Source organism: Canis aureus, chromosome 23 (genome assembly GCF_053574225.1).
Source record: "Canis aureus isolate CA01 chromosome 23, VMU_Caureus_v.1.0, whole genome shotgun sequence".
Taxonomy (NCBI): Eukaryota; Metazoa; Chordata; class Mammalia; order Carnivora; family Canidae; genus Canis; species Canis aureus.
Genome location: NC_135633.1, coordinates 16,955,881 through 16,983,304, shown reverse-complemented (window position 1 = coordinate 16,983,304; position 27,424 = coordinate 16,955,881). Strand labels below are relative to the sequence as shown.

General features: G+C 43.1%; 1 protein-coding gene and 1 long non-coding RNA gene across 3 annotated transcripts in view; one reads left to right on the top strand and one right to left on the bottom strand.

The window, feature by feature from the left end:
- Window positions 1-22,573, bottom strand: LOC144294665 (uncharacterized). Of its 2 annotated transcripts, XR_013362044.1 has the most exons (5): window positions 22,060-22,573; window positions 10,937-11,037; window positions 6,418-6,491; window positions 5,367-5,463; window positions 2,835-3,129 (listed from the first exon to the last, which is right to left on the bottom strand). It is a non-coding gene; the product is annotated as an uncharacterized LOC144294665 (long non-coding RNA). The 2 variants fall into 2 exon arrangements; XR_013362043.1 differs by lacking the exons at window positions 2,835-3,129; window positions 5,367-5,463; window positions 6,418-6,491 and adding exons at window positions 1-1,323; window positions 2,174-2,224.
- The window catches only part of CTR9 (CTR9 component of Paf1/RNA polymerase II complex), a 33,639-nt gene continuing 27,793 nt past the window's right edge, over window positions 21,579-27,424 (top strand). The window contains exons 1-4 of the mRNA XM_077866485.1: window positions 21,579-21,798; window positions 23,010-23,108; window positions 25,089-25,328; window positions 27,049-27,166. Coding sequence (XP_077722611.1) covers window positions 21,754-21,798; window positions 23,010-23,108; window positions 25,089-25,328; window positions 27,049-27,166 — 502 coding nt within the window. The 5' untranslated portion in view covers window positions 21,579-21,753. The remainder of the gene's footprint in view (window positions 21,799-23,009; window positions 23,109-25,088; window positions 25,329-27,048; window positions 27,167-27,424) is intronic.

The window sequence follows — 27,424 nt, the reverse complement described above, 5'->3', positions numbered from 1 at the left end:
TTTAATTTTTTATTTATGATAGTCACACAGAGAGAGAGAGAGAGGCAGAGACATAGGCAGAGGGAGAAGCAGGCTCCATGCACCGGGAGCCCGACGTGGGATTCGATCCCGGGTCTCCAGGATCGCGCCGCCCTGGGCCAAAGGCAGGCGCTAAACCGCTGCGCCACCCAGGGTTCCCGTATGACTTCTATCTTGCTTGCATTTTCTTTCTCTACTGCCCTCTCAGCATGGTGGCTTGCATGCTGTCATGTTGGAGAGTCGCCCAAGGCAAGGAACTGAGGGAGGCCTCAGTCAACAGCTAGAGAGAAACTGAATCTTGCCAATAGACACATGAACAAACTTAAAACGAAGATCTTTCTTCAGTCAAGCCTTGAGATGACTATTCGCAGGTGAAATATTGATTCCAGCTTGTGAAAGACTCTGAAACAGAGAACCCAGGTAAGCTGTGCCTGGATTCCTCACCTACAGAAACAGTGAAATAATAAATGTTGTTGTTGTAAGCCACTAAGTTTTGGGATAATTTGTTATGTTGCAATAGATAACTAATATATTTCCTTTCACGGTATCATGGATTCCATTTCTGGACCCAAGCTTACTCTGTGGGTGAAGAGAAGAAAGGAACATGCTTTCTCTTGCATGGTACCCTGAGGTCTGATCTTCCATCCAGGGGAAGATATCTGAGAGCCTATCACAGTCAGGATCCACTGGGCCTGACCATCAGGTGCACACTCTGGCCTGAGCACTCTTCCTTGTGAGGTGGGCCACACACACACTTGTATGCCCTTCACCACACAACTGTCTCCCTCACTCAGACACAGAAACCATGATGCCAGGCCCCCCTTTACCCTGGCACCAGCTAGAGACTGGACTGGGGTGAGGTAAGGGAGGTGCCCAGGAGCAAAATTATAGGAGGTATTCCCTCCTGGTTTATGCAAGGTGGCACCTGAAAGGGAGTGTCTCTTTAAATTGTGTGCCCTCAGTGCCTCATCTATCTCATCTTAGTTCCAGCCACTCCTACCCTGGCCTTGACAGTCCCGGAAACCGGTCCTGGCCAGCACAATGGTCAGATTTCCTGCCACCTCCAGCTTGATTCCTGAGCCACATGTCAGAGGGGCTCTCTAAGAGCCAATCCTTCTATGTCAGCATTCCTTATTAATTCAGGAGTCTTCCGTAAACAGATGTATTTAAATCTTCTGTCCTGATGTCTCCAATAGGGACACTGGTCTTTTTTGTCTTTTGTAGTAAGGAGCTCCTTCTCCTTTTTCATACCAATGGCCAACAACAGAGATAGAACACAGCTAAGGTCACCTCACTTTCCACCAACTTGCTCGCAAGGGAGAAAAAAAAAGATAAGCACTATGATAAAAATAGATAAATTAGACAACATCAAAATTTAAAACTTTCGTGCATCAATTGGCAAAGTGAAAAGGCAACACACAGAATGAAAGAAAATATTTGTAAATCATATATCTGATACAGAATTAATATCCAGAATATATTTTTAAAAAAACTCATACAAACCAGCAACAGTAAGCTGATTATAAAAATGAGCAAAGGGTTTGAGTAGACATTTCTCTAAAGAAGTTATACAAATGCTAATAATCACATGTAAACATCACTAATCATTAGTGAAATGCAAATCAGAACCACAATGAAATACCACCTCACATCCACACACCCATTAGGATGGCAACTATTGAAAGAAAGAAAGGGGGGGGGGGAGGAGAAACGTTGGAAGAAGAGAGAGGGAAGAAGGAAGAAACAAGTATTGATGAGGATGTGGAGAAACTGGAACATTTGTACGATGGTGCAGCTACTATGGAAAACAGTATGATGTTTCCTCCAAAAATTAAAAATAAATTGCCATATGATCCAGCAAATGCACTTCGGAGTATATACCCAAAAGAATTGAGAGCAAGGTCTCAAAGAGATATTTGTACACTCATGTTCATAGCAGCATTATTTACAATAGCCAAAAGGTAAAAGCAACCCAAGTATCAATTGACAGATGAATGGATAAACAAAATGTGGTGTATACATACTATGGAATGTTATTCAGTCTTCAAAGGGAGGAAATTCTGACACTTGCTACAACATGGATGAATCTTGAGAACATCATTCCAAATAAAATAAAACAATCACAAAAAGACAAATATTGTTTGATTCCACTTACCTAGAGTAGTCCAATTCACAGAGACAGAGATAGAATAGTGTTTGCCAGGGGCTGAGGGAGGGAAGAATGAGGAGAATAATGGGTATAAGTTTTAGTTTTGCAAGATGAAAAGAATTCTGGAGATTGGTTGCATGACAATGTAGATGTGCTTAACTTTACTGAACTCTACACTTAAAAATAGTGAAGATGGTAATTTTGATGCTATATGCATCTTACCACAATTTAAAATTTTACAAAAAGGAAAGCATTGTACGTGAACTGCCTCCCTTTGACTTCTCTGTATCATACAGTGTTTAAGCATTGCAATTTGGACCACAATGGCCTTTAGAATGTCTCCCCTGAGCTTGCAGAGCACTGTGTACCTTAATGTGGTGTGACAAGTTACACAAGTTACACCACAAGCTCCGTGGTGCTAGGCACTGTGATAAGTGCTTTACTTACGGTTTCTTATTTAGCCTATATGAAGGTCCTAGGAGGTAGGTCTCATTATCAGAGATGAAACTCAGGCGCTGACAAATTAAGTAACTTGCTTGAGGTCACAGGTCCATTATGGCCCTGGAGCCTGAACCCAAGACTCATGGGCTCTAAGGCTGTGTGCCCAGCCACTATGTTACAATGCATCCCTAGCACCGGTTGACTTTTCAACGTCCACTTTGCTTCTCCTTCCTATGATGATCAGAAACCCTAAAGGGGTTTGCTGTCTTCCTCATTCCCACCACTACGCCCAGGAAATGTTAAGAAATGTACAAGAATATTTCCTCACCCTCTTCCCCAAAAGGCCCACCTAGACCCACCTACAGGAGGCAGCCATGAGTGTGGAGTGTGGTAGGTGGCTACCCTGGAAGAGAGACCATGAACTTTAGAGCCAAAGATCCCTGGGTTGGAAGCCCAGCTCCACCTGTTCGTAGCTGTTTCACACTGAGCAGATGACACTCTCTCTGAGTATCATTGATCGTCTGTAAAATGGTAAGAAATGACCACCTCTCAGGTTAGATGAAAGAGGAGGCATGTGTGTATATATAGAGAGAGACTTATTCCTCTATAGATTAAAATCGTATCAGTTTCCATAGAATGCAAAGAGGCCACAATGAGCTTTAAGTATTATTTTCTCCCTCTCTATCATACGTGGAAAGGTCTGAGAACTGTGCCAGCTCCACTGTGATCACTTTGAGGACCAAGAGGGCAATAGAGGGGTAGGAAGGAACAGTCCTCCTTATTAAAGCAGAGGCTTGACCCCTCTCCCCCGGCTTCCTACAGAAGAGTTATGTGACGAGTTGATCCATTCTCAAGTTTTCTGATATCAGAAACCCAACCTATAGACCTTAAACAACCAAGACAACTTCCTGGTCCATGAAATATTTTTTTTTCTTTTAAGATTTTATTTATTCACGACAGACACACAGAGAGAGGCAAAGACATAGACAGCAGGAGAAGTAGGCTCCCTGCGGGGAGTCTGGTGCAGGACTCCATCCCAGGACCCCAAGATCATGACCTGAGCTGAAGGCAGATGCTCAACCACCGAGACACGAAGGCGCCCCCTGGTTCATCAAATCTTAAGTTTAGAGGTGGCGTAGGTTTCTGGCACAGGTTGTTCAGAAGCTCACAATGTCTGAGGTCTACAACTCTGCTGGTGAGTTTCTCATCTCCACCTGCCCCCTGTCAGCTTTTTCTAAACCAGCCTTTTCTGAGGGGACTGCTGGCAGCTTCCAGGGCTACCTGCCAACTCATTCACATCTAATAGATTTATGTAGTTATATATCCACTCCTAAAACAACCCCAGTAACCAAGGAAGCTCCAAGGGGGTAGGGATTATGTTGATGATTAAGCCAATTAGAATCTATGCCTGAAACCAAGAGTTGATTTGATTCTAAACTTAAGCCACATTGTTGCTACACACAACAGGATGGCTGCCTTTTATCAGTATGGGTGTGGGTGTGTTGTGATGTGTGCATCAGTGTGTGAGATGTGTGTGTATGAGGGTGTGTTATGTGTATGTTATATATCTGTATGAGCATGCGTGTGAGATGTATGTATGCGTGCACGCACATGTGTGTTAGAAGACCATGTGCCCAGACTAAGCATCCCTGCCACTTAGGGCCTTCCACTCTGACCTCTGCTGCTACCACTTGCTAGCACCTAGGGGGGCACTGTGCTCCCCTTTTGACACTATGATCAATATTTGCACAAAATCCCTTTTCACCTAAGCTCAGATGATAGGTTACAAACTTTAAAAACGCCTCTACTAATAAAAAAGGAGACCAGAATTCAAAGAGCATAAGAAACAGTTATTTCTGACAATGCACATCTCTGACCCATTAACTACCCCCTTCTTTCCCCAAAGTGCCGCCTTTGAGCCTTCCCAGCTCCTGCCTGCCTCTAACTGACCCGCACCGCGTTATTCCTTGCTTTGCAAAACAGTCTCCTGGAGGCCTGTCCCCTTACACCCTTGACTCAGGGCCCTTCCTCCTCCCCCATCACTGTTCTAGGAGACCCTTTGCCCTTCCCAAGAGCAAGGGGCCCACAGTGTAAGAGCTTCCTTAGACTTCGAGTGGCAAGAATCAGCACCATCTAAACACAAACAGGAAGGCTGCCTCATGCCCTCCATCAATGCACTTTAGATTCCTGCAAAGGACTAGACGGTCCCATCTCCCCAAACACTATAGTTCGGGTTCTAGCCTCCTAGCCGGCTGCCCCGCCCCTCCCCTCAGCACCAGCCCACGCCAGCACCCACCCCACCCCACCCCACCCCCACCCCACCCCACCCCACCCCCAGGAAGCAGAACCACAGACCTCTGCTGCCCTCTGCTGGGGCCTTGCTTACACAGCCCTGGGGTTCTGCAACACCAACCAGGGGCTCTTTCTCCAAGTGTTTGACTTCCCCTTTGGGCGGGTCACTGGAAGGCAGCTACCGATGTTTGTTTTTTATTTTATTTATGATCACAGAGAGAGAGAGAGAGAGAGAGAGGCAGAGACACAGGCAGAGGGAGACGCAGGCTCCAGACACCGGGAGCCCGACGTGGGACTCGATTCCGGGTCTCCAGGATCGCGCCCTGGGCCAAAGGCAGGCGCTAAACCGCTGAGCCACTCAGGGATCCCGCTACCGATGTTTTAACCCACCCATCACTAGTCAGGTGCTCAATTATACAAACTAAGAATAAGAAACGAGAAGTTGGAGGGGATTTAAAATTCTCACCTCAAGGGCCACAGTGTAGAGTAAAAGTCTTATTCATTCATTCATGAGTCAAAATGTTTATTACATGCCCAACTTCTTGCTAGACACCGTGTTGACTCTAAGAACACAAAAAGGAATAAGGCAGCAATTTTTCCATAAAGGAAATCAATAAGATGCTGGGAGAATAGAACAAGAGGAAGCTACTTGGATGAGGAAGAAGCAACACACCAAGAACAGGAGAAGGGGTCTGGTCCTGAGTCTCCCCAGCAGAGAGGCAAGAAGACCACTGTGAGGCCCAAAGGAGGTGCCTGAGGGTGGGAGGACCTAGAGCGGCAGTGAGGGTAGTAGACATGGGCCAGAGTGGGCACAGCCTCCCAGAGGGTGGACATTATTCTCAGGGGAAGCCATCAAAGATTTGGGAAGTGGGTATCTTTTTTTTTTTTCGGCTCAGGTTGTGATCTTTTTTTTTTTTTTTAATTTATTTTTTATTGGTGTTCAATTTACCAACATACAGAATAACCCCCAGTGCCCGTCACCCATTCACTCCCACCCCCCGCCCTCCTCCCCTTCTACCACCCCCAGTTCGTTTCCCAGAGTTAGGAGTCTCTATGTTCTGTCTCCCTTTCTGATATTTCCCACACATTTCTTCTCCCTTCCCTTATATTCCCTTTCACTATTATTTATATTCCCCAAATGAATGAGAACATATAATGTTTGTCCTTCTCCGACTGACTTACTTCACTCTGAGTCTTCCCACTCATCCAGCCATACCCCTGGCTGCCCTGTGGTCTCTCACTGGCTCCCTCTCTTCCACCCAACTCTTTTGCCGCTGTTCCTCAAGGCTCTGTCCTAGCTCTCTTTTCTCTCTCTATGTTCTCTTCTCCCTCCGCTACCTCACCCACCCCTACAATTCTAAACAACATTCAAACGTGGGTTGGTGGCTCCACCTGGACCCCTTCTGGCTCCAGATCCACATATCAGACAGCCTACTTGCTACCTGCTTTGGGTTCCTCAGAAATCTCAAGCCAAACATCTCAGGTCTGCACTCTTGATGTAACCCCAGCCCACTCACCTTCATTCCTAATCCCAAATCCAATGTCCTCCAAATCGTCCCCATCTCAGCAAATGGCACCACTTGTTGTGACTCTGTGTTGTAAACAAACCCAAATATATTTCACAGGTCCCTCACTTCCCCCAGTCATTGCTATTTTTCCATTTTAAAATGCCTTCATGCACAAGGTGGGTAAATTTAAAGGATCTGATCTAGCTGCCTGGCCTGCACCCCAGCCCCTCCCTTATCCACCCCTGCCAACGGCCCCAGGAAGCAGAACCACAGCCCTCTGCTGCCCTCTGCTGAGGCCTTGTTGTCACAGCCCTGCAGTTCAGCAACTGGGACTAGTAACTTTTTCAGTTCCCCTTCGGTCCAGAAACGTACACAATGAAAAGAAGGCCTCTGGGAATCAGCTATGATTCCTTCCTGTGACTTACCCTACACCCAAGCTATCAACAAATCTTGTTCATTCTACTGCCAGAATGTGCCTGAGTCACCCATTTGTCCCCAGCTGCACTGCCCCTCTGGAGCCTGACTACCACCGTCTCTGGCCCAGAACACCTACCCAGCACCCGCAATAGCCAGAGTGCGAAGTTATACTCTGGGAAATTGGAGCATGGTGGCTCCCTACTCCAAATCCAGTCTCATCCTCCCTTTGTCCTCAGGACAAAACCAACCTTTCTTGACAAAATCTGGCCTATCTTTCCCACCCCTTCTCATGTCTTTCTCTCCTATGTTTACTGTGTTCACCATACTGGTCTTTTTGCAGTGCCTTCAAACACACCAAACTGTTTTCTGCCTGCCAACCATTGGATACATAGGTTTTTTTTTTACCTGGAATGTTCCTGCCTTTATCTCCTTGTAGCAAATTCCTTCTAATTCTTCAAATGTTAATCATGTTAATCTACATGTCACCTCTCAGCAAGATCTCTCTGTCCACCATGTCCAAAGCAAACCCACTTCTAGCAAATGTATTTTGAACCCTCAGTCAATAAAGAAGTTTGATATAAGAGAAGAAATTAATGGAACCAAAGAAAAATTAAAAAATAGACTGTAATGCACAAGAGAATTAGAATACTGTAAACATGTTAAGATGAGATTTTAAATTATTGGGGAAAAGAGAGGTGAGTAAATAAATGGTGACCTCGTAATAGTATCTACTGAGATAAGGACAAAGCCAGGGCACCTGGGTGGCTCAGTGGTTGAGCATCTACCTTTGGCTCAGGTCATGATCCTGGGGTCCTGGGATCAAATCCCGCAACAGGCTCCCCGCAGGGAGTCTGCTTCTCCCTCTGCCTGTGTCTCTGCCCATCTCTCTGTCTGTCTCTCATGAATAAAGTCTTTTTTAAAAAAGAAAAGAAAAAAAACATAATATCTAAAAATGTGGATTAATTTAGTACTAATCTAAGAAAGAGGCTTTTCTGAGAAGGTTCTACAATTCAGAAGCTATAAAGGGAAAAGCTGATAAATTCATCTGAGTAGCAATGTAACTTTGATATAGAAAAAGAAAGGAAGGGGATCCCTGGGTGGCTCAGCGGTTTGGCGCCTGCCTTTGGCCCAGGGCATGATCCTGGAGTCCTGGGATCGAGTCCCACGTTGGGCTCCAGGCATGGAGCCTACTTCTCACTCCTCCTGTGTCTCTGCCTCTCTCTCTCTCTATGTCTATCATAAATAAATAAATAAATAAATAAATAAATAAATAAATCTTAAAAAAAAAAAAAAAGAAAGGAAAAAAAAGAACCACTTAACACTTAAAAGACTAAGTTCCAAAACAGGGAAAATATATTTAAGACATATTTCTCACAGAGCTCTTTTCCTTAACTTAAATATATATGAATGAATATTTTTAAAAAGAACAGCTCAACAGAAAATTGTGCAAAGGGTAGAAATAGTTTATAGAAAAACAAACTCAAAAGATGATAAACAGGGGCAGCCCCGGTAGCGCAGCGGTTTAGTGCCACCTGCAGCCCAGGGTGTGATCCTGGAGACCCAGGATCGAGTCCCACATCGGGCTCCCTACAGGGAGCCTGCTTCTCCCTCTACCTGTGTCTCTGCCTCTTTCTGTGTCTCTCATGAATAAATAAATAAATAATTTTAAAAAAAGATGATAAACAAATGGAAAGATGCACTACTTCATGTATAATTTTAAAAATGCAAATCAAAATAGTAAGAAAACATCTTTTCTTCACTTGTCAGAGTTGTACAAGGCTTCCCTGATGCTGGCAGAGCTGTGAGGGAATCGCTGCTCTCTCACTTGTGATGAGAGGAGGCCACAAACTGGTGCACTTATTGCAGGTTAACGTGATAAATTCCAAAATTTCGAAGGCACATATCCTTTCCCATAGCAAAGAATTTATATATATGCTTATATGTGCAAAAATGCAGCCATATGACTGTACAGGAATCTTCTTGGCAGATTGTTTATAAAAATAACACCCAAAGTGTCTATTAAAGTAAATAAATTATATGTCATCTACATGACACAATACTGTGCAGTGATTAAAGAGAAAAAGGAGATCTGGGTGTACTGATGGGGGAAGATCGTTGAGACATATTAAAGAAAAAAAGCAGGGCAGCCCTGGTGGTGCAGCGGTTTGGCGCCACCTTCAGCCTGGGGTGTGATCCTGGAGACCCAGGATCGAGTCCCACATCAGGCTCCTTGCATGGAGCCTGCTTCTCCCTCTGCCTGTATCTCTGCCTCTCTCTGTGTCTATGAATAAATAAAATCTTTAAAAATAAATAAATAAAAGAAAAAAGCATAGTATAGAAGAAAACGATCCCTTTTGTATAAATTATAACATTGGGGGATCCCTGGGTGGCGCAGCGGTTTGGCGCCTGCCTTTGGCCCAGGGTGCGATCCTGGAGACCCAGGATCGAATCCCACATCGGGCTCCCGGTGCGTGGAGCCCTGCTTCTCCCTCTGCCTATGTCTCTGCTTCTCTCTCTCTCTCTCTCTCTGTGACTATCATAAATAAATAAAAAAATTAAAAAAAAATTATAACATTGGTGTGTATGTGAGTAACATATTTTTTTCTGGAAGGAACCACCGGAAACTTCTTTTTATGTTTGAGCAATGAAAATGGGATATGAAGGGAAGGACTGAGATTCTCCTTTCTTATTTTGTAGCTTTCTGGAGTAAGGTGGAAGACCTTGGAAATTTTTACTTTGGATTTATATCATCAACAGCTTTTTAAAGATCTTATTTATTTATTCATGAGAGACATAGTGCGAGAAGTAGAGACACAGGCAGAGGGAGAAGCAGGCTCCCTGCGGGGAGCCTGATATGGGACTCCATCCCAGGACCCAGGGGTTCACGACCTGAGCCCAAGGAAAACGTTCAACCACTGAGCCACCCAGGTGTCTCTATATTATCAACAGTTTTTTGTTAAACTTGGCACTAAATCCTTCATTATCAGGGTATGGCCTCTGAGCTCTGGATACACCTTTCAAAATAGGCTCTGTGCTAAACAACAGGATTCCTTTATGCATTTCTCCTTTGAAGTAAAATGTAAACTTTCTCAGTTGAAGGCACTGGAGGGACATTGCTCGAGGAAGAGACTTTCCTGCCATTTTCTGGGACAGAGGGGCAAGTATGAGGATGCATGCTGAATCCTACCCCAGCCATGGGCCCAGAGCACCATCTCTCCATAACCCTGCAGCCTCAGCTCAGTGATAAGCTTTTCACAGCCTTTCCACAAGCATGTTCTAAAAGCCTCCTGCCCACTCCACGGCCCCAGACCACCCAGACCACCCACATGGCCAGGTGCTGATGGTTTACATCCCCTCCTACATTCCAGAATATGGTCTCCTCTTTGTCCGGTGACTCTAGGCTAGCTCCAGCCTGGCCAAATCAGGCAACTTATCTGCTATCAGATGGCTGAACCACACTGCTATGGACTGAATTGTGCCCCCCAGGATTCATTTATGAAACCCTAACCGCTAACACTACCATTTGGAGATGAAGCATTTAGGAGATGATTACATTTAGATGAGGTCTTGAGGGTGGGGGTGTCACGATGGGATTAGCACCTTCAAAGAAAAAACTCCAGAGAACTCTCTCTTTCTCTCCCTCTCTCTCTCTCTCTCTCTGTTCACTGTGAGCATGCAAACCCAGGAAGCTGCAAACCAGGAATAAACTGCTCAATAGAGAACATAATCAACTGGCACTTTGATCTTGGGCTTTCAGCCTCCAGAACTGTGAGAAATAAATGCCTATTGTTTAAGCCACCAAGTCTATGGCATTTTGCTATGGCAACCTGAGCTAATACCCATACCTTCCCTAATGAGAGCTGAAGCCCTTCCAAATCTGTCCTTTGGATATACTCCCTCAGCTCTAGGGTCCCAGATAGTGTCCTTACATCCTATAGTTACTCTTTTTATCACAGTTAATAATTCTTTAAACTGCCCCCCATTTTACCTGTTGTGTAGTCTTCTGATTGGACTCAAACTGCTTCACCAATATTTTCTGTCTGAACACCTATTGCTTTCACAGCACATCTTCTAACTTGTAATGGTTTTATTTTTTTCATTATTTACTTACTGCTCATGTGTCTCCTGATAAACCGTATACTTCATGAGGACAAGGACCCCATCCCTCTTCTGTATCTCTTCACTCTGTCATAGTAGGTACTCAGGAAAGCCCTGTCGACTGAGAGGAAAACAGGAAAGTATAGTGATTAAGAGTCTGGATTCTTGGGATCCCTGGGTGGCTCAGCGGTTTAGCGCCGCCTTCAGCCCAGGGTGTGATCCCGGGGTCCTGGGATCAAGTCCCACATCAGGTTCCCTGCATGGGAGCCTGTGTCTGTGTCTCTGCCTTTCTCTCTCTCTGTGTGTGTGTGTGTGTGTGTGCCTCATGAATAAATAAATAAATAAAATATTAAAAAAAAAAAAAAGAGTGTGGATTCTGGAGCCATGCCCTGTAGGTTAAAATCCTGACTCAGCCTCTTGATCACAATGTGACCTAGGCCAGGGTACTTGCCTGTCCTCAGTTTCCCCTTCTACAAAATGGGGTAATAATTGTACCTACGTCATAGGACTTTTGTGAGGATTTAGGTAGTTGATATACATAATGCTCTTGGGAGAGTTCCTAAAAAAAACTGTAAATGCTCTGAAGAAAGGTCTGGGGCAATGAGGACAGTCTGAGGACTGGTAGAAAGATCATCGTCTTCAAATAGCTGAAGGATTGTCATGGACAAGACCCTGTTAAACAACTGCAACAGAAGTGGAAACTATGGGAAAGAAGGATAGTCTTGTTATATTGCATTTGAAGTGGTTTGAGCCATCCCCGAGAGACCCTTTGTTCCAGAGTGGCCCTGCACTATCCCACCCTGGGTCCCAGGCAAATCAGACAACTGGTCACCCTAGCTGTCCCCCAGTGAGGCCTCCCTCATGAAGTAGCCAGTGCCTCTCTGTGATGGGTTTGAGCAGAAGAGAACCATGGTTTGAGCATGGAGAACCATAGTTCTGGGATGTTAGAGAAATTATTCCTGCATGAGGAAGGAGCTGGAGCTAGGACTTCATCCAGATTAGACTTTAGCAGGAGTAGCATGCACCTGGACATAGAAAGCCCAGGTTCAAACTCTGGCTCCGCCACTTTACTACCAGTGTGATCTTGGATCACTGAGTTAGCGTTCTGAGCCTCAACCCCTTGATCTGTAAAATAGGAGTACTCATTCCCAGCTTGTGAGGCTTCTGTCTGGGTGAGACAGAACGTATGCAAGGTGACTTGCTCAGTGTCTGGCACAGCGGACGTATTTAAGAAAGTAAAACTTTTCTTGTGGAGTTCCATTCTGGGACTCTCTAATCCCAGGCTCCCTAAACAGGGGTTCTCAAAGTGTGTGGTCCCTGGACCAAGGGCATCAGCTCCACCAAAGAACTCAATAGAAATGCAAATTATGCCCCCCTCCCATCCTAACACCCACTGAATCAGAAACTGAGGGGGTTGGGGATGGTGCTGAAATCTGAGTTTCAACTAGTGCTCCCAGTGATGTTTGTTACACTAAAAAGTTTAAAAAGTGCCTTCCAGGGACAGTCCTGTCTCTGAAATACGAAAATAGAAAACCTCTCCAAACCTTAAAATACTCTCCCTTTATTCCTCCTTAAAATTATTTTAAAATGAAAATAGTGCTGAAATGTTGATCTGAATGCTTTTTATTTTTTTTATTTTTTTTTTTTTAACCATTGCCTTTGTAAACAGGTTTCACTGGCTGGAATCATCTGCACTATGAGTAGTATGTGAGTATGACCTGCCCTTGGCATGTCATGAGCCAAGAGCACTGATAAATTGACTAAGTTTGGTTATACTGTGTAAGCCACTGCTTGACCAATCCTATACTACACAGTCAACTTGATTTTCCGCACTCATAGAGGTGAATAAGTAGATAGGATAGTTGGGAAAGAATTTCCTAAATTGTTAACAACATACTTGTTTCAGCATAAAGTCACCACGGGGTTAAGTAAAAAGAATTCTCACTGAAGCACGCATTAATTTTTCTTTGCCCTAACAAGTCCCAGAGCACAGTGATGTGTTTATAACATACATAAAGATAGACAAATAATCAGGTAAAAGTATTTTTAAACAGTTCTAAACTCGCTTTATAAACAAAGATCTTTTAATATACAAAACCTCAGATAATTCAGTCAAAATAATCCATCTTTTCTTGAATTTGTAATGCTTCTCGCAATTTTTAGGAATGAATGTGAAGAGCAATCTTCACTTTTCAAGGTTCTGAAAATATCTCCAAAATATTTATTTAAACACTTAAGCAGAAAGCTTTGTCTATGCAAAGCAATAGCATGCAAATTCCATGAGTACGTTTGCTTTGGGAAGCAATATCCTCTGCTGTACTTCTGACTGTGACTTTGACAAAGCAATTCCAAATCTACTGATGTAGCCAGCACCTTCTAGCTTCCTTACACTAGGAAAAGGGGGTATTCCAGATGTATTCTGACCTTCAGGATGGGCAAAGTCAGAGGGGAAAAAAGACTACATTCAAAAACTGTGTTTTAAATATATCCTGATGGGGGGATCCTTGGGTGGCTCAGTGGTTTGGCGCCGCCTTCGGCCCAGGGCGTGATCCTGGAGTCCCAGGATTGAGTCCCAGGATTGAGTCCTGTGTCGGGTTCCCTTCATGGAGCCTGCTTCTCCCTCTGCCTGTGTCTCTGCCTCTCTCTCTGTGTCTCTCATGAATGAAATAAATGAACTTTAAATAAATAAATAAATAAATAAATAAATAAATAAATAAATAATAAATCGTGATGTATACTGTTCTTCCAAATTGAATATAGGTCAATACCAAGCTACTTTTGGAGACAATAGGAAACATAGAAAGGACAGAGTATCTTGAAGGTACTCAACAAGGAAGGCTTCTGGGAGGAGATGGGAGACTCGACAGATATCAAGGAATTATTAAGGGTTTTTTTTTGTTTTGCTTTTTGTTTTTAGGAATTATCAAGTTTTAATGCTGTGATATGTTTACTTGTCACTGGTATTTAAAGTGTATATTATTCCCACTGTTAAGATTTTGCTTACTATCCGTTCGGCTTGAAACATTCGTCCCACATTCAGCCTATTCAAATTCCACCCATTGGGGCCCCTGGGTGGCTCAATGGTTGAATGTCTTGCTTTCTGCTCAGGGTGTGATTGGCAGAGGCAGAGGATGGAATCCCACACCGGGGTCCCCACAGGGAGCCTGCTCCTCCCTCTGCCTTTTTCTCTGCCTCTCTGGGTCTCTCATGAATAATAAATAAAATCTTAAAAAAAAAAAATTCCACCCATCGTTTAAGGCCACCTCAAATTCTTTCCTTCCTTCAACAAGAATCAATAATAAAATCCTTAAGACAAGAAGGGATCTTATGTTTCTTGTCCTTGGGACCAACAAGAAAGAGAGGAAGAGAAGAGTTTGAGAGTCTGTGTCCTACTTGAAGTGAGAAAATCCCAAAGGATAAAGCATATGGTCACAGTTTCCAAAGTAGAGTCACATAAGCATTGGCCTATGCCATTATTCCTTGTCTTACTTCTACACCAATCCTAGGAAACAGATATGACCACTCCTCATTGCCCTGCACTACTGACAGGTTACTGTATCCATGTCATAGGGTTGTTCTGAAGTTTCAGCATATAGAGTGCTGACACAATAACCATTCAGTATCTGTTAGCTACTATTATTTAATTCCTACTATAGTAAATAAGTATCAATCAAGAAGATTAAGTAAGTTGCCTGGGCATCCCACACACTTAGGGGTATTTCCTATGCTAATTTCTTTCCTTGGGGATTCCCAGAACTACTAGGTAATGTCAGAGATCAAATCTACCTGATATACAGACCCATGGTTGCAAATTCTCAAGGGAAACCCTCCCATCCCTCTTCTAGCTACCTCCAACATCACTACTACCATCACCTGTAACTTGCAAATCCAGAGGCCAGACAGTCATGTGTCTTGGTAGGATATTTTTTCTTTAGTTCCACCCTACTTACCACCCCTTTTACCAAGGGTGTACTTTTTAAGGCTTACAGCATGGACCCAAAGCCTCTAATTCCGTCTGTGTGTGAGCATTAAAACTCAAGCCCTCCGTGATCCCAGAGTCCGGGGATTGAGTGCAGCATTGGGCTCCCTGCATGGAGCCTGCTTCTCCCTCTGCCTGTGTCTCTGCCTCTCTCTCTCTCTGTGAGTCTCTCATGAATAAATACATAAATCTTAAAAAAAAAAAAAATTCTCAAGCCCTTGCAGTAATGAAAAACAACACCCTTCTTGTACTCACCACTACCTGGGTAGCCTTAGTATAGGCTTAGATTTCTGTGACTCAGGTTATTAGATCTCTCAGCTATGCATTTACAAGAACATTTACTAGGTTGTTCTTGTTGGTTTTTAATCCAGTGTATCTAGGTGGTTTTTTTTTTTTTTTGGGGGGGGGTGTTTTTTTTTAATGAGAGATACAAAATTTCTGACTATTCTGAACCAATTCATCAATTTTTTAAAAAACATTTTATTTATTTATTCATGAGAGACACAGGGAGAGGCAGAGACACAGGCAGAGGGAAAAGCAGGCTCCATGCAGGGAGCCCAACATGAGACTCGATCTAGGGTCTCCAGGACCACACCCTGGGCTGAAGGCAGCGCTAAAGCCCTGAGCCACCCGGGCAGTCCAAAGTAGGTGCTTTATAGCTGGAGGATTATCTAATTATTCTAACTTGCCAGAACAAAGATTCCCATTATAGCTTTTCACTGACAGTCAAGTTAGGCCTATTTACCCTTACCTTCTCAGTTCTTACCTAAGAGAGCATTTCATTTAGTTTTAAATTCCTAAAAATAAGCTCATGTTTTAGAGATGAATCTTTGTTGAAAACCCAGAGAAAACTATGGTATAGATAGTAAAACAACTGCCCATACTAACGTAATGACAAATTATAACCCTAAAACGTTCACTACAGATAATATATCCTAATATTTCAGAAACAAGCTTTACTTTGGTATTTGACAGGGAAAAAGCACCACCATTTAAAAATTCATGTGCAGGGATCCCTGGGTGGCGCAGCGGTTTGGCGCCTGCCTTTGGCCCAGGGCGCGATCCTGGAGACCCGGGATCGAATCCCACGTCGGGCTCCCGGTGCATGGAGCCTGCTTCTCCCTCTGCCTGTGTCTCTGCGCCTCTCTCTCTCTCTCTCTCTCTGTGACTATCATAAATAAATAAAAATTAAATAAAATAAATAAAAATTCATGTGCAAAGACTTATTCTATTGATCACCTCTGTCAAAGGCTGAATTCTGTCCTCTCAAAATTCATAAGCTGCACTTGTAACCTCCAGTATCTCAGAATGTGACCATATTTGGAGACAGGATCTTAAAAGAGATAATTAAGTTAAAATGAGGTCATTAGGTGAGCCATAATCCAATATGACTGATATAAGAAGAAGATTAGGACACAGACATGCACAGAGGGAAGACACATCTAGAAGAGGGCCACGTACAAGCCAAGGAGAGAGGCCTCAGAAGAAACCAACTCTGCCAACACCTTGACCTTGAACTACCAGCCTCCAGAATTGTGGGAAAATAAATTCCTGTTGCTTGAGTCACAAAGTCTGTGATACTTTGTTATGGCAACCCTAGTGAATTAATACAGCTGCCGATTCTTTCTCACTAATGTAGAGAAAGTACTTAAAACACTTCCCTTTGTGTTCTGCTATTTAAAAGATATCTAATTTAAGGTCTCAAACATTCTCTGTTAAGATCGAATATGCTTTATTCCGTTTTATTTATTTATTTATTTTTATTTTTTTTATGATAGTCACAGAGAGAGAGAGAGGCAGAGACACAGGCAGAGGGAAAAGCAGGCTCCATGCACCGGGAGCCCGATGTGGGATTCGATCCCGAGTCTCCAGGATCGCGCCCTGGGCCAAAGGCAGGCGCCAAACCGCTGCGCCACCCAGGGATCCCTTTATTCCGTTTTAATAATTAGCATATTATATCAACCTAAAAATACTTCACTTTTTTGGAGGCACCTAGGTGGCTCGGTTGGTTGAATGTCGGACTTGGTTTCGGCTCAGGTCATGACCTCAGAGTCAAGAGATCCTCCTGGGGCTCCGTGCTCAGCAGGGAGTCTGCTTCTTCTCTCCGTCTCTCTCTGGCCCTCCTCCTGCTCATGTGTGCGCGCTCTCTCTCTCAAATAAATAAATCTTTTTAAAAAATAGCTCACTCTTTGGATTTCCTAAACATATATATTTACCAACACTATAACCAACCACAGTACCAATAACAGAAAACTAAAGAATCTTAGCTGTCTTCGTATACACTCAACAAAGCCCACACTGACCAAATACACTGCTTCACCTGGATCTGGTGCACTCAAGCCCAATGTGGAGAATGGCATTTTGTGAGTGGACATTGCACAGTCATGCCAGCTGAGATAAAATCTTTTTTACTCACTTCAAAACTGGATCTAAAGTTTAAAGATGCCTAAGTTCATATCTGCTACAGTTGGGGGAAAATAAAAGGCTGCCTGTAAGTAACAGAGTTGAGTTGCAGTTTCTGTACTGTTGTCAAGTGATTTTTCTCTCTGTTCAATCCTCTGGTTCTTTGCAGACCCTGTTCCACTACCTGCCTGCTATATGCTAGAATGCCTCAGAGCTTGGTCTGGGGCCTTGTTCTATCACTCTTCAAACTCTCTCTGGCTTATCTCACAGAATTCCATACTTTTAAATTTAATCTATATATCAGCAGCTCTCAGACTTACTTCTCAGCTCAGAAACTGTCTTTTGACCTCTAGATCTGTATATCCAAGTGCCTGATATCTGTCTCAGATATATGTCTGATACCCAACTTGTGATCTAGCTTTGTCTTAATGTACTCCTCTATAATCATTCCTATCTTGGAAAAATGACACTTCATTCACCCCATAACTCATGGCAAAACTCTGGAAGCCCTTCCTGATACTACCTTTTCAATGACCTATATATCCAATGTGTTTGCAAGATATAGTGATTAAGATTTATGTATTGCTTGATTGATTGTAATGGTGGTGGAGAGAAATGGAGATATATTATATATCTCTCTACAACCCCACTACCTTAATCCTATTCCTAGATATTTATCATGTGTCACCTGGATAGTCATCAGAACTAGTTTCCTAAGTGGTCTGCCCACATCCTCTCAAACACTTTCTAATCCATTCTCTACAATGTAGCCAGAATAATCTTTTAAAGCCACAGAACCAGTTCTTTCTCTTTCTTACACACACACACACATACTGACTGAAACATATACAAATCACTTCAAACTTTTCGGTTACATTGAACCTAAAATAAAATCCAAACTCCTTAACATATCCTATGTCAAAAGAAATCTCAAAGACAAAAGTATTCAGGAAAAAAGTTTTCTTAGAAAAAGACTCTCAAAAGTTTACAAGTGAGTTCAACTTTAGAAGCAGTGGTTCAGAAAACACTTGCACGCCAAGATTATATGGTTCATGATGGAAAAAGTAACTTTCTCATACGATTTCCATACTCCCCCAAATTATTGCATATCATCAGACTTACAAAAGGCTTACAAAAGTCAGCATTACAAAAGTCAATGCTTACATTGTTTTTTGTTAAAGAATCAGTAACATGTGAGAAATGTTAGAGGTTTCGTTCACTTTGGAGACAATAGATAGTATAACACTTCTTTTTTGGCTTACCTCAGAGCACAAAGTGTTTTGTTTTCCTGGCTGTGGTATGTGGCATTTATACTTATACATATTGGAAGCAGGGCAAGATGCTGATTTTGCTTTACAAGGATAAATCTGGGCATGATCTGGATACTTCTTATGTCTCCGTCCCTCCTCATTTCTATGTTCCAGCCACATAGCCTATGAATGTTCACAAGCTCTTCCCTAGCACAGTATTCCTTCTGTCTGATACACACTCATTTATAACCTTTACCTAGCCAAATTTTCCTCATCTTCTCAGTTGCAATTTAAATATCACTTCCTCCGCAAATCCCAATCTAAATTGTTATCCTATCAGTCATAGTGTCTGAATTATCAGTTAGGATGCCTTTGGTTGAAGACTAATTCAAATGTACTACTCGTATCTTTAAGGCCAGGGAGGTTTTGAGCATGGATAATGCTCAAAATGCTCACCACTATGTGTACTTTTTTTATTTTATATTTTAAAAGATTTTACTTATTTATTCATGAGAGACACACACAGAGAGAGATGCAGAGACAGGCAGAGGGAGAAGCAGGCTCCATGCAGGGAGCCTGATGTGGGACTCAATTCTGGGTCTCCAGGATCACACCCTGGGCCAAAGGCCAGCGCTAAACCACTGAGCCACCAGGGATTCCCCTGTGTACTTTTTTTTAAAGCTCACTATGTAAACCTTAATATGTAAGTAAACAGTATTTCCTGGAAATACTTTGCTGTACTGTCCAAAACAGTATCCAGTAACCATATGTGGCTATTGAGCACTTGAAATACAGCTAATGCAACTGAGGAATTAAATTTTCAATTTTATTTATTTTTAATTAAAATTCAAAGCTGATAATTGCTTCAGTTATTCGGAATTTTTAAGTGCATTTGGAAAAACTCAAGTATGTGAATCTTTTCTTCCAACTGCAAATTTTATGATATCTAATACAGTCCAATATTTCCTATTGAAATTGAACAATTAATAGGGCACCTGGGGGGCTCAGTCTGTTGAGCGTCTGCCTTCAGCTTGGGTGGTGATCCCTGAGTCCTGGAATATCCCCACCCCACTCTGTGGGGAGCCTGCTTCTCCCTCTTCCTCTGCCATTCCCCCCACTTGTGCTCTCTGGCTCTATCTGTCAAATAAATAAATAAAATCTTTGAAAAAAAAAAAAAGCTAAGCAATTAAGAATAAGGTATAGAAATGTAGATACCAGATTTTCAAGACTTGTATTAAAAATGTGAATTATCTGTTTTTATATGATTACATATTGAAATTATATTTTGGATATATTAGGTTAAATAAAATATTTCACTAAAATTAATTTCACCTACTTGCTTTAAGTGGCTACTAGAAAACTTTAAACCATCTAGCTTATTTTAAATTACATGGCTAATTACAGGGTTAGCGTTATGTTGGACAGCGCAGCTCCAACTAGTCAACTAATCAAAAACATAAACTTACCAAAGTTTGCACGTAAAGGCTTACAAAGTTTCCAGTTAAAGCTTTTGAGGGAGTTGGGAGGAAATACATCACATTGATATTTTTATTTTATTTTTTAAAAAAATATTTGACAGAGGGACGCCTGGGTGGCTCAGCGGTTGAGCTTCCGCCTTTGGCTCAGGGCGTGATCCCAGGTCCGGGATCGAGTCCCGCGTCGGGCTCCTGCAGGGAGCCTGCTTCTCTCTCTGCCTGTGCCTCTGCCTCTCTCAATTATGAATAAATAAAATATATTTTTAAAATTTTGACAGAAAGAGAGAGTGAGCACAAGCAAGGGGAGCAGCAGGCAGAGGGAGAGGGAGAAGCAGACTCCCCGCTGAGCAGGAAGCCTGATGTGAGGCTCCCAGGACCCTGGGATCAAGACCTGAGCCAAACGCAGATGCTTAACGGACTGAGCCACCCAGGCGCCCCCAAATTGGTATTTTTAAAAGATAAGTGTGTGATATGCTGAAGCTGGATTGGAATTCAGGGCGAGCGGCTGTAGTATCGGGTAACATGGGAGGCTCCTGCAGTAATTCAGGCAGAAAAGTGATGCTATTGGTTTGGGCTGGAATGGAGGTGGTGAGATGAAGAGAAGGTACACCTGAGAGACACTTGGGAGGTAAAAGTGACAAGGATTAAAACTTTACTTAATCCGATTCTTATCTGATTGGATCAAAACACTGATTGCATTTACTCATAATCTACGATGACAACAGCAACTAAAATGTATTGATCGAATTCGGTGATTTAATCAAAAACGCTGAGTCAATCAAATTCAACAATGTTATTAAAAATCTCCAATCCAGGGATCCCTGGGTGGCGCAGCGGTTTGGCGCCTGCCTTTGGCCCGGGGCGCGATCCTGGAGACCCGGGATCGAATCCCACGTCGGGCTCCCGGTGCATGGAGCCTGCTTCTCCCTCGGCCTATGTCTCTGCCTCTCTCTCTCTCTCTCTGTGACTATCATAAATAAATAAAAATTAAAAAAAAAAAATCTCCAATCCGGCCGATTGTCATATGCTGCTAAGAACCGAGAACACACACATGCACAGACAGCACAGGGACTCCCACGGTGTTGACGGAATTCGCAGCCGCGGTTGTGTGTAAGCGGCCGACGAGGGGGGCGCAGGCGGGCGGCACCTCCTGTCCGCTCCACGAGGAGCCTCGGCACCGAGCGACCACGGGCCCAGCGCGGGGCGCGGAGGCGGGGGCGGGTCGGGCTCCCACGCCGCCGCCACAATTGGCCGGAGGGCCCTCGTCAGTCGCGGCCCGGCCCGAACCCGCTGCTCGTTCGTCGCCCCGCCCGCCACGGGGCCGGCCGGCTACGCCCCCGGCGCTTTTCTTCAGGCCGCGCCAGTGCGGGGCTGACTTGGGGCCATAACCCACCGCGGGGCTGACGGGCTCAGGGGGCCCCGGGCGCCGTCCACCCGCCGCCGAGGCAGCCGCGGAGCCGCAGGCTGGGCCCGCCGCCTGACAGGCCTCCCCGCGGGGAACGCTTCCGGGGCAGGGGGCGGGGCTGCCGGAAGTGGCCGGACGCCGTCCGCTGCTCGTTGTTTAAGCGGCTGACGGGAAGGAGAAGCCCCAGCTCCGGCGGCGCCGCGGGGCGGCAGTCACGACCCGAGCTTGGCCGCCGCGAGCCTCCGGGACGAGCCAGAAGCCGGGAGCGCCGGCTGCGGAGCGGACGGGCGGGACGCCCGCTCGCCTTCTGATCTCATCATGTCGCGGGGCTCCATCGAGATTCCCCTCCGGGACACTGACGAGGTAAGTGTCGCGTATGGGGGAGGGCGGGGGCCGTGAACTTGGACGATCCCCACCTTCCCCCTTCTCTCCACTTGGTCTCCGGGGCGAGAGCACCTTCTGCGCCAGGAGCCCGAGTCGGGCTCCCTGGCCGAAGCCGCAGTCACCTCCCGCCCCTGCCCCTGCCCCTGCCCCTGCCCCTGCCCCTGCCCCCTTCCAGCCTGGCAGCGTCGCGTCCCCGCAGCCCCGGGGCCGCCCCGGGAGTTGTTGGAAGTTCCTTCCTACCTGTTCGTCTGTGACAGTGCTCGCTTCCTAGCTGTCGGGCGCAGGGGTTTTGGAGTGCCCATGAGTCAGTCGTAAGGTGGTCTCTGCTGCTCCAGCCGCCTTCCCCTGAGAACGCCCAGAATGTCGCCCTTTATCCCTTAGGACCTGGAGTGGTGGTGCGCTGTGTCCTCCACACACGGCTCCAGCGCCCAGGAGGGGCCCGAGATGCAGCCCCGCGGTGTGCTGCTGGACCCAACGCTCCCTCCCTTCCCGACGCCCCATCCTGGGTAGCCCGCGGCGTGTCTCAGTAAAGCCCTCAGCGCTGCTGTTGTCTGGGTCCAGTGTGTCACGAATTCTTATTTTTGTTCGGTTGAGGTATACATTACTGAGATACAATTCACTTAGCCTAAAATCCATTGGTTTTTAGTAGTAGTAGTAGTCACAAAGTTACGTGACCGTCCGCACTATCTAATTCCAGAGCATTTACCCACTGTTCATTTTCGTGCCCACTTTCAAAAGTGTCTGTGCCACACAAGTGCTGTGGCCTGAGGAACGCGTACAGAGGCAGCGTTCAACTTCCTGTTGCCTCTAGGATTGTGCTTCTCAAGTTGTCGGGCCTGTGGCATCGGTGCTTATCTGTCTGCACTTCACACAGATTATATGTTATGCAGGGTTTTGTTTTATTATTTTTGAATAAGCAAAGCTTTTGTGACATTTTGTAGCTCCGGTGACTTGAAGACAACTGGCAGTACTTGCTGGTGTGCTTCTCTGTGCTTTTACCTTAATATTCTCATCTGGCCTCTTTGACATGTGTGCCTTGAACATTTCTTTACATGCACTTGCTCAGCCCTATTGCAAGTGAACACACACCCTATGTATATCCCGTGTCGATGTATGTTCTGAAAGGCAGCAAAGAAGAAATGTGAATTTAAAGAAGAACTAAGAGTCAAAACCTCCATTGTGTGTTTTAGGTCATTGAACTTGACTTCGATCAGTTACCGGAGGGAGATGAAGTTATCAGTATTCTGAAACAGGAACACACACAACTGCACATATGGATTGCTTTGGCGGTCAGTATTCATGTAACAAATATTTTTTATATGTTGGCTGGGAAAAATAATTTGGTTTCTGTTTTCAAATACAGTAATAGCCAGCTTGGGAACATGATAAGTAAATTGTACCATATGTATGAAAGTTAATTGTATTACCATTTATAGAACAAGAAGGCCAGTTTCCTAAATGATGTACTTACTCTACTGCTAAATTAGTATATGTTGGTAAAGGCAAAATCCACTTAAATTAAACAGTACTCTATACTGTGTGTTGGATTATTTATTAATTACTCAATGAAGACTGGCTTATAATTTGTAGATAATCAGAAAAAAACAAAGTGCCACCATGTAAACATTGTTACTTAACATTGTTTTCCATAACAATGTAACATTTCCTGAAAAGTAGTCTAGAAGGTGATTATATTCCAGGCTGACTCACAAAAGCCCTTTTGAGGGGCTTGTTTTTTGGTCCTGTTTGGTCCCTTCCATAACAGAAACCCTACTGGAGATTCTCAGGAGAATCACCTCAGAGAGTCTAAAATTCTAACACCATTCACCCCCCCCCCCCCAGCACCAACTGCCTAATGTTTCCTTTGTATGAGAACATCATATTGAATTATTCTGGTAATATAGTATAGCATATACTAAAATCATTTTTTCTAAGCAAGCATACCCCAGGTCACTTTTGTGTAAAGATAGATAGGAGATTCCCTTTATCATCTTGAAAGGAGAAGTTGATCTGGAATTGGACTTATATCCGTTGCTCAAGCCTAACTGTAAGAATTTCTTAGATTTACAGATAAATACTTTGTGACAATGGTGCCTTTCTGAAGTGTTAAGTTTTCCTGGTCTACAGAGAACAAGCCTTTAATGCTTGTCACACAGTGTTTAAAGCTAGAGGGGAATTTAGATTTTCTTTAGTACAAATGCCTCCAACAGAGCTTACAGGAAAAAATGGAGAATTGAAGGATTAGTGTGGCACCTGTGGTAAAATTGATGAAACATTGTGGGCTGTAGAATGTTACAGAGAAAAGAGTATAGGCTTTGGGATTAGAGAGGCCTTTGTTCATATTACCACTTGGCTGCTTACTAGCTGTGTGACCTTAGACAAATGATTTACCTTCTGAGCCTATTTTCTCTTCTAAAATATGGGGATGTTAGCATTTACTTTAAGAGTGATTGTACAGATAGAAATAAGTATATACAACTCCTGGCATAATCTGTGGCCCATAGTAGGTGAATAAATGATGGATCTTCCTTTTAGTATTAATAAATGAAACAGATGCCCAGGAAAGTTATTCAGGAGGCCCAAAGTCACGGATAATTTTGATAGATCTAGAACCAGAACCTAAATTTTCTGTTTAGAATTCTATATCCCCCTCATCATTGCTTTTTCTCTTGGGCTCTGATTTAGTTTGAAATCAACTATTGCTGGGTAAGTAGCAATTTGGAAACATTTATGGTGATTATCATTTTTTAAATAACTTAATTAGGCATAGTTCACCTATAATAAGCTGCACATATTTGACATGTACCACTTGAGAAGTTTAGCATATTTCATACTTATGAAATCACTACAATCAAGATAATGAATATATCCATCACCCCCCCAAAACCTTCCTCCAAACTCTTCCCCACCCCCCATAGTGCTCAGCCAATCCTTGATCTGCTGCTTTTTCTTTCTATAGATTGCATGTTCTAGAGTCTATATAAATGGAATCATTACAGTATGTATTCTTTCTGGTCTGGCTTCTCACACTCAGCATAATTATCTTGAGATTTATCCACATTGTAGCATGCATCAGTAATTCTTTTTTCTGCTGAGTAGCAGCTATTATACAGATGTACCACAGCTTGTTTGCCCATTCACCTGTTGATCAACAATTGAGTTATTTCCAGTTTTTGGCTATTAAAAACAGAGCTCCTATAAATGTTTGTGTGCAGCTTTTTATATGTACATATGCTTTAATAATTCTAATTTGATTCTTTACCTTTTAGCTGGAGTATTACAAGCAAGGAAAAACGGAAGAGTTTGTAAAGTTGTTGGAAGCAGCACGTATAGATGGCAATTTGGACTATAGAGACCATGAAAAAGACCAGATGACTTGCTTGGATACATTGGCAGCCTATTATGTACAACAGGCTCGGAAGGAAAAGAATAAAGACAATAAGAAAGATCTTATTACACAAGCAACCCTGTTGTATACCATGGCTGACAAAATTATTATGTACGACCAGGTAAATAAGTCAGACTTCTATGAATTTATGAAAGGGGGAAAAATGCCACATGAGAGTAGAATGTGTGTTGTAAGCAACAGATTTTTTTTTTTTTTAATTTTTATTTATTTATGATAGTCACACAGAGAGAGAGAGAGAGAGAGGCAGAGACACAGGCAGAGGGAGAAGCAGGCTCCATGCACCGGGAGCCCGACGTGGGATTTGATCCCAGGTATCCAGGATCGCGCCCTGGGCCAAAGGCAGGCGCCAAACCGCTGCGCCACCTAGGGATCCCGAGATTTTTTTTTTGAAAAGAATTTTTCTTAAAATAACATGGTTGATAATAAAAATAGTTGAAAAAAGAATTCCCTGTTAAAATTGGAATTTCTTTGGTTGTTGTACTATTGAAGTAATGTGGACAAAGTAGCATATATAAAACTTATCCACAGGTTGAGTCAGTAATTCCATCAACTCCAGATGAATTTCAAGCATATTTAAAAAAAAGATTTTATTTAAATTCAATTTAATTAATATATATTGTATTTTTAGTTTCAGAGGTAGAATTCAGTGATTCTCAGTTGCATATAATACCCAACCCTCCTTAATCCCCATCCTATCCTTCCACTCACCTCCCTTCCAGCAACCTCTGTTTCCTAGAGTAAGAATCTCTTATGATTTGCTCTCTATTTTCATCTTATTTTATTTTTCCTTCCCTTCCCTTCTGTTCATCTGTTTTGTTTCTTAAATTCTACATATGAGTGCAATTATATGGTATTAGTCTTTCTCTAACTGACCTATTTTGCTTAACATAATATTCTGGTTCCATTTATGTCATTGCTGATGGCAAGATTTTGTTCTTTTGATGGCTGAGTAATATTCTATTATATATACGTATATATATACACAGACATATATACAATTATATATATATACACATGTATATACATATATATATCTTTTCTTTTTTTAAGATTTTATTTATTTATTCATAAGTGACACAGAGAGAGAGAGAGACAAAGGGAAAAGCAGGCTCCCCTTGGAGAGCCTGATGTAGGACTTGATCCTGGTACTTTGGGGTCACAGCCTGAGCTGAAGGCCGTCACTCAACTATTGAGTCCCCCAGGCATCCCCCATTATATATATTATATACACACATATACATACCACGTTTTCTTTTTATCCATTCATCTTTTAATGGACATCTGGGTCTTTCCATATTTTGGCTATTGTGGAAAAATGAACTTTTCTTTTTGTCATTGTTCCTTGCACAGAAGTCTTTCATTTCTGGATAATTTCTTGATTTGTTTTTGTTTGTTTGTTTTTTTATAAATTTATTTTTTATTGGTGTTCAATTTGCCAACATATAGAATAACACCCAGTGCTCATCCCATCAAGTGCCCCCCTCAGTGCCAGTCACCCAGTCATCCCCACCCCCCGCCCACCTCCCCTTCCACCACCCCTAGTTCGCTTCCCAGAGTTAGGAGTCTCTCATGTTCTGTTTCCCTCCCTGATACTTCCCACTCATTTTTTTCTCCTTTCCCCTTTATTCCCTTTCAATTTCTTGATTTGTAATTAAGAATTACCCACTGGTAGCTTATACACATATTATAGTTGATAAGAAGAATTTGTGTGATACTCCACCTCCTTCCTATATGGTTTTCATTTTAATATTACACATTCATGTTAAATTGTGGTTGGTCATTGGTAAAGTCAAGTCTAAGATGATGTATTGCTTTTCCAGAACCATTTGTTGGGAAGAGCCTGCTTCTGCCTACTTGAAGGTGACAAAATGGATCAGGCTGATGCACAATTTCATTTTGTACTCAACCAGTCTCCAAATAATATTCCAGCCCTTCTTGGTAAGTCATTTTTGGCAGCCATCTTAGGAAACTGTATCTTTCATCATATGCCTGTAATAATGTTTTTTTGACTGGGCTAGACAGCAACGTAAAAGAGCTTTACCTTATAAAAATGAAACTATCTGCAATGGATCATTTTTTCTTTTAAAGTTACAAAAATAGAATATATACCAGTTAAGAGTAATTTGTTTTCCACTTCTTTTTTTTATATGTATATTATTTTATTGGAGTTCAATTTGCCAATATATAGTATAATAC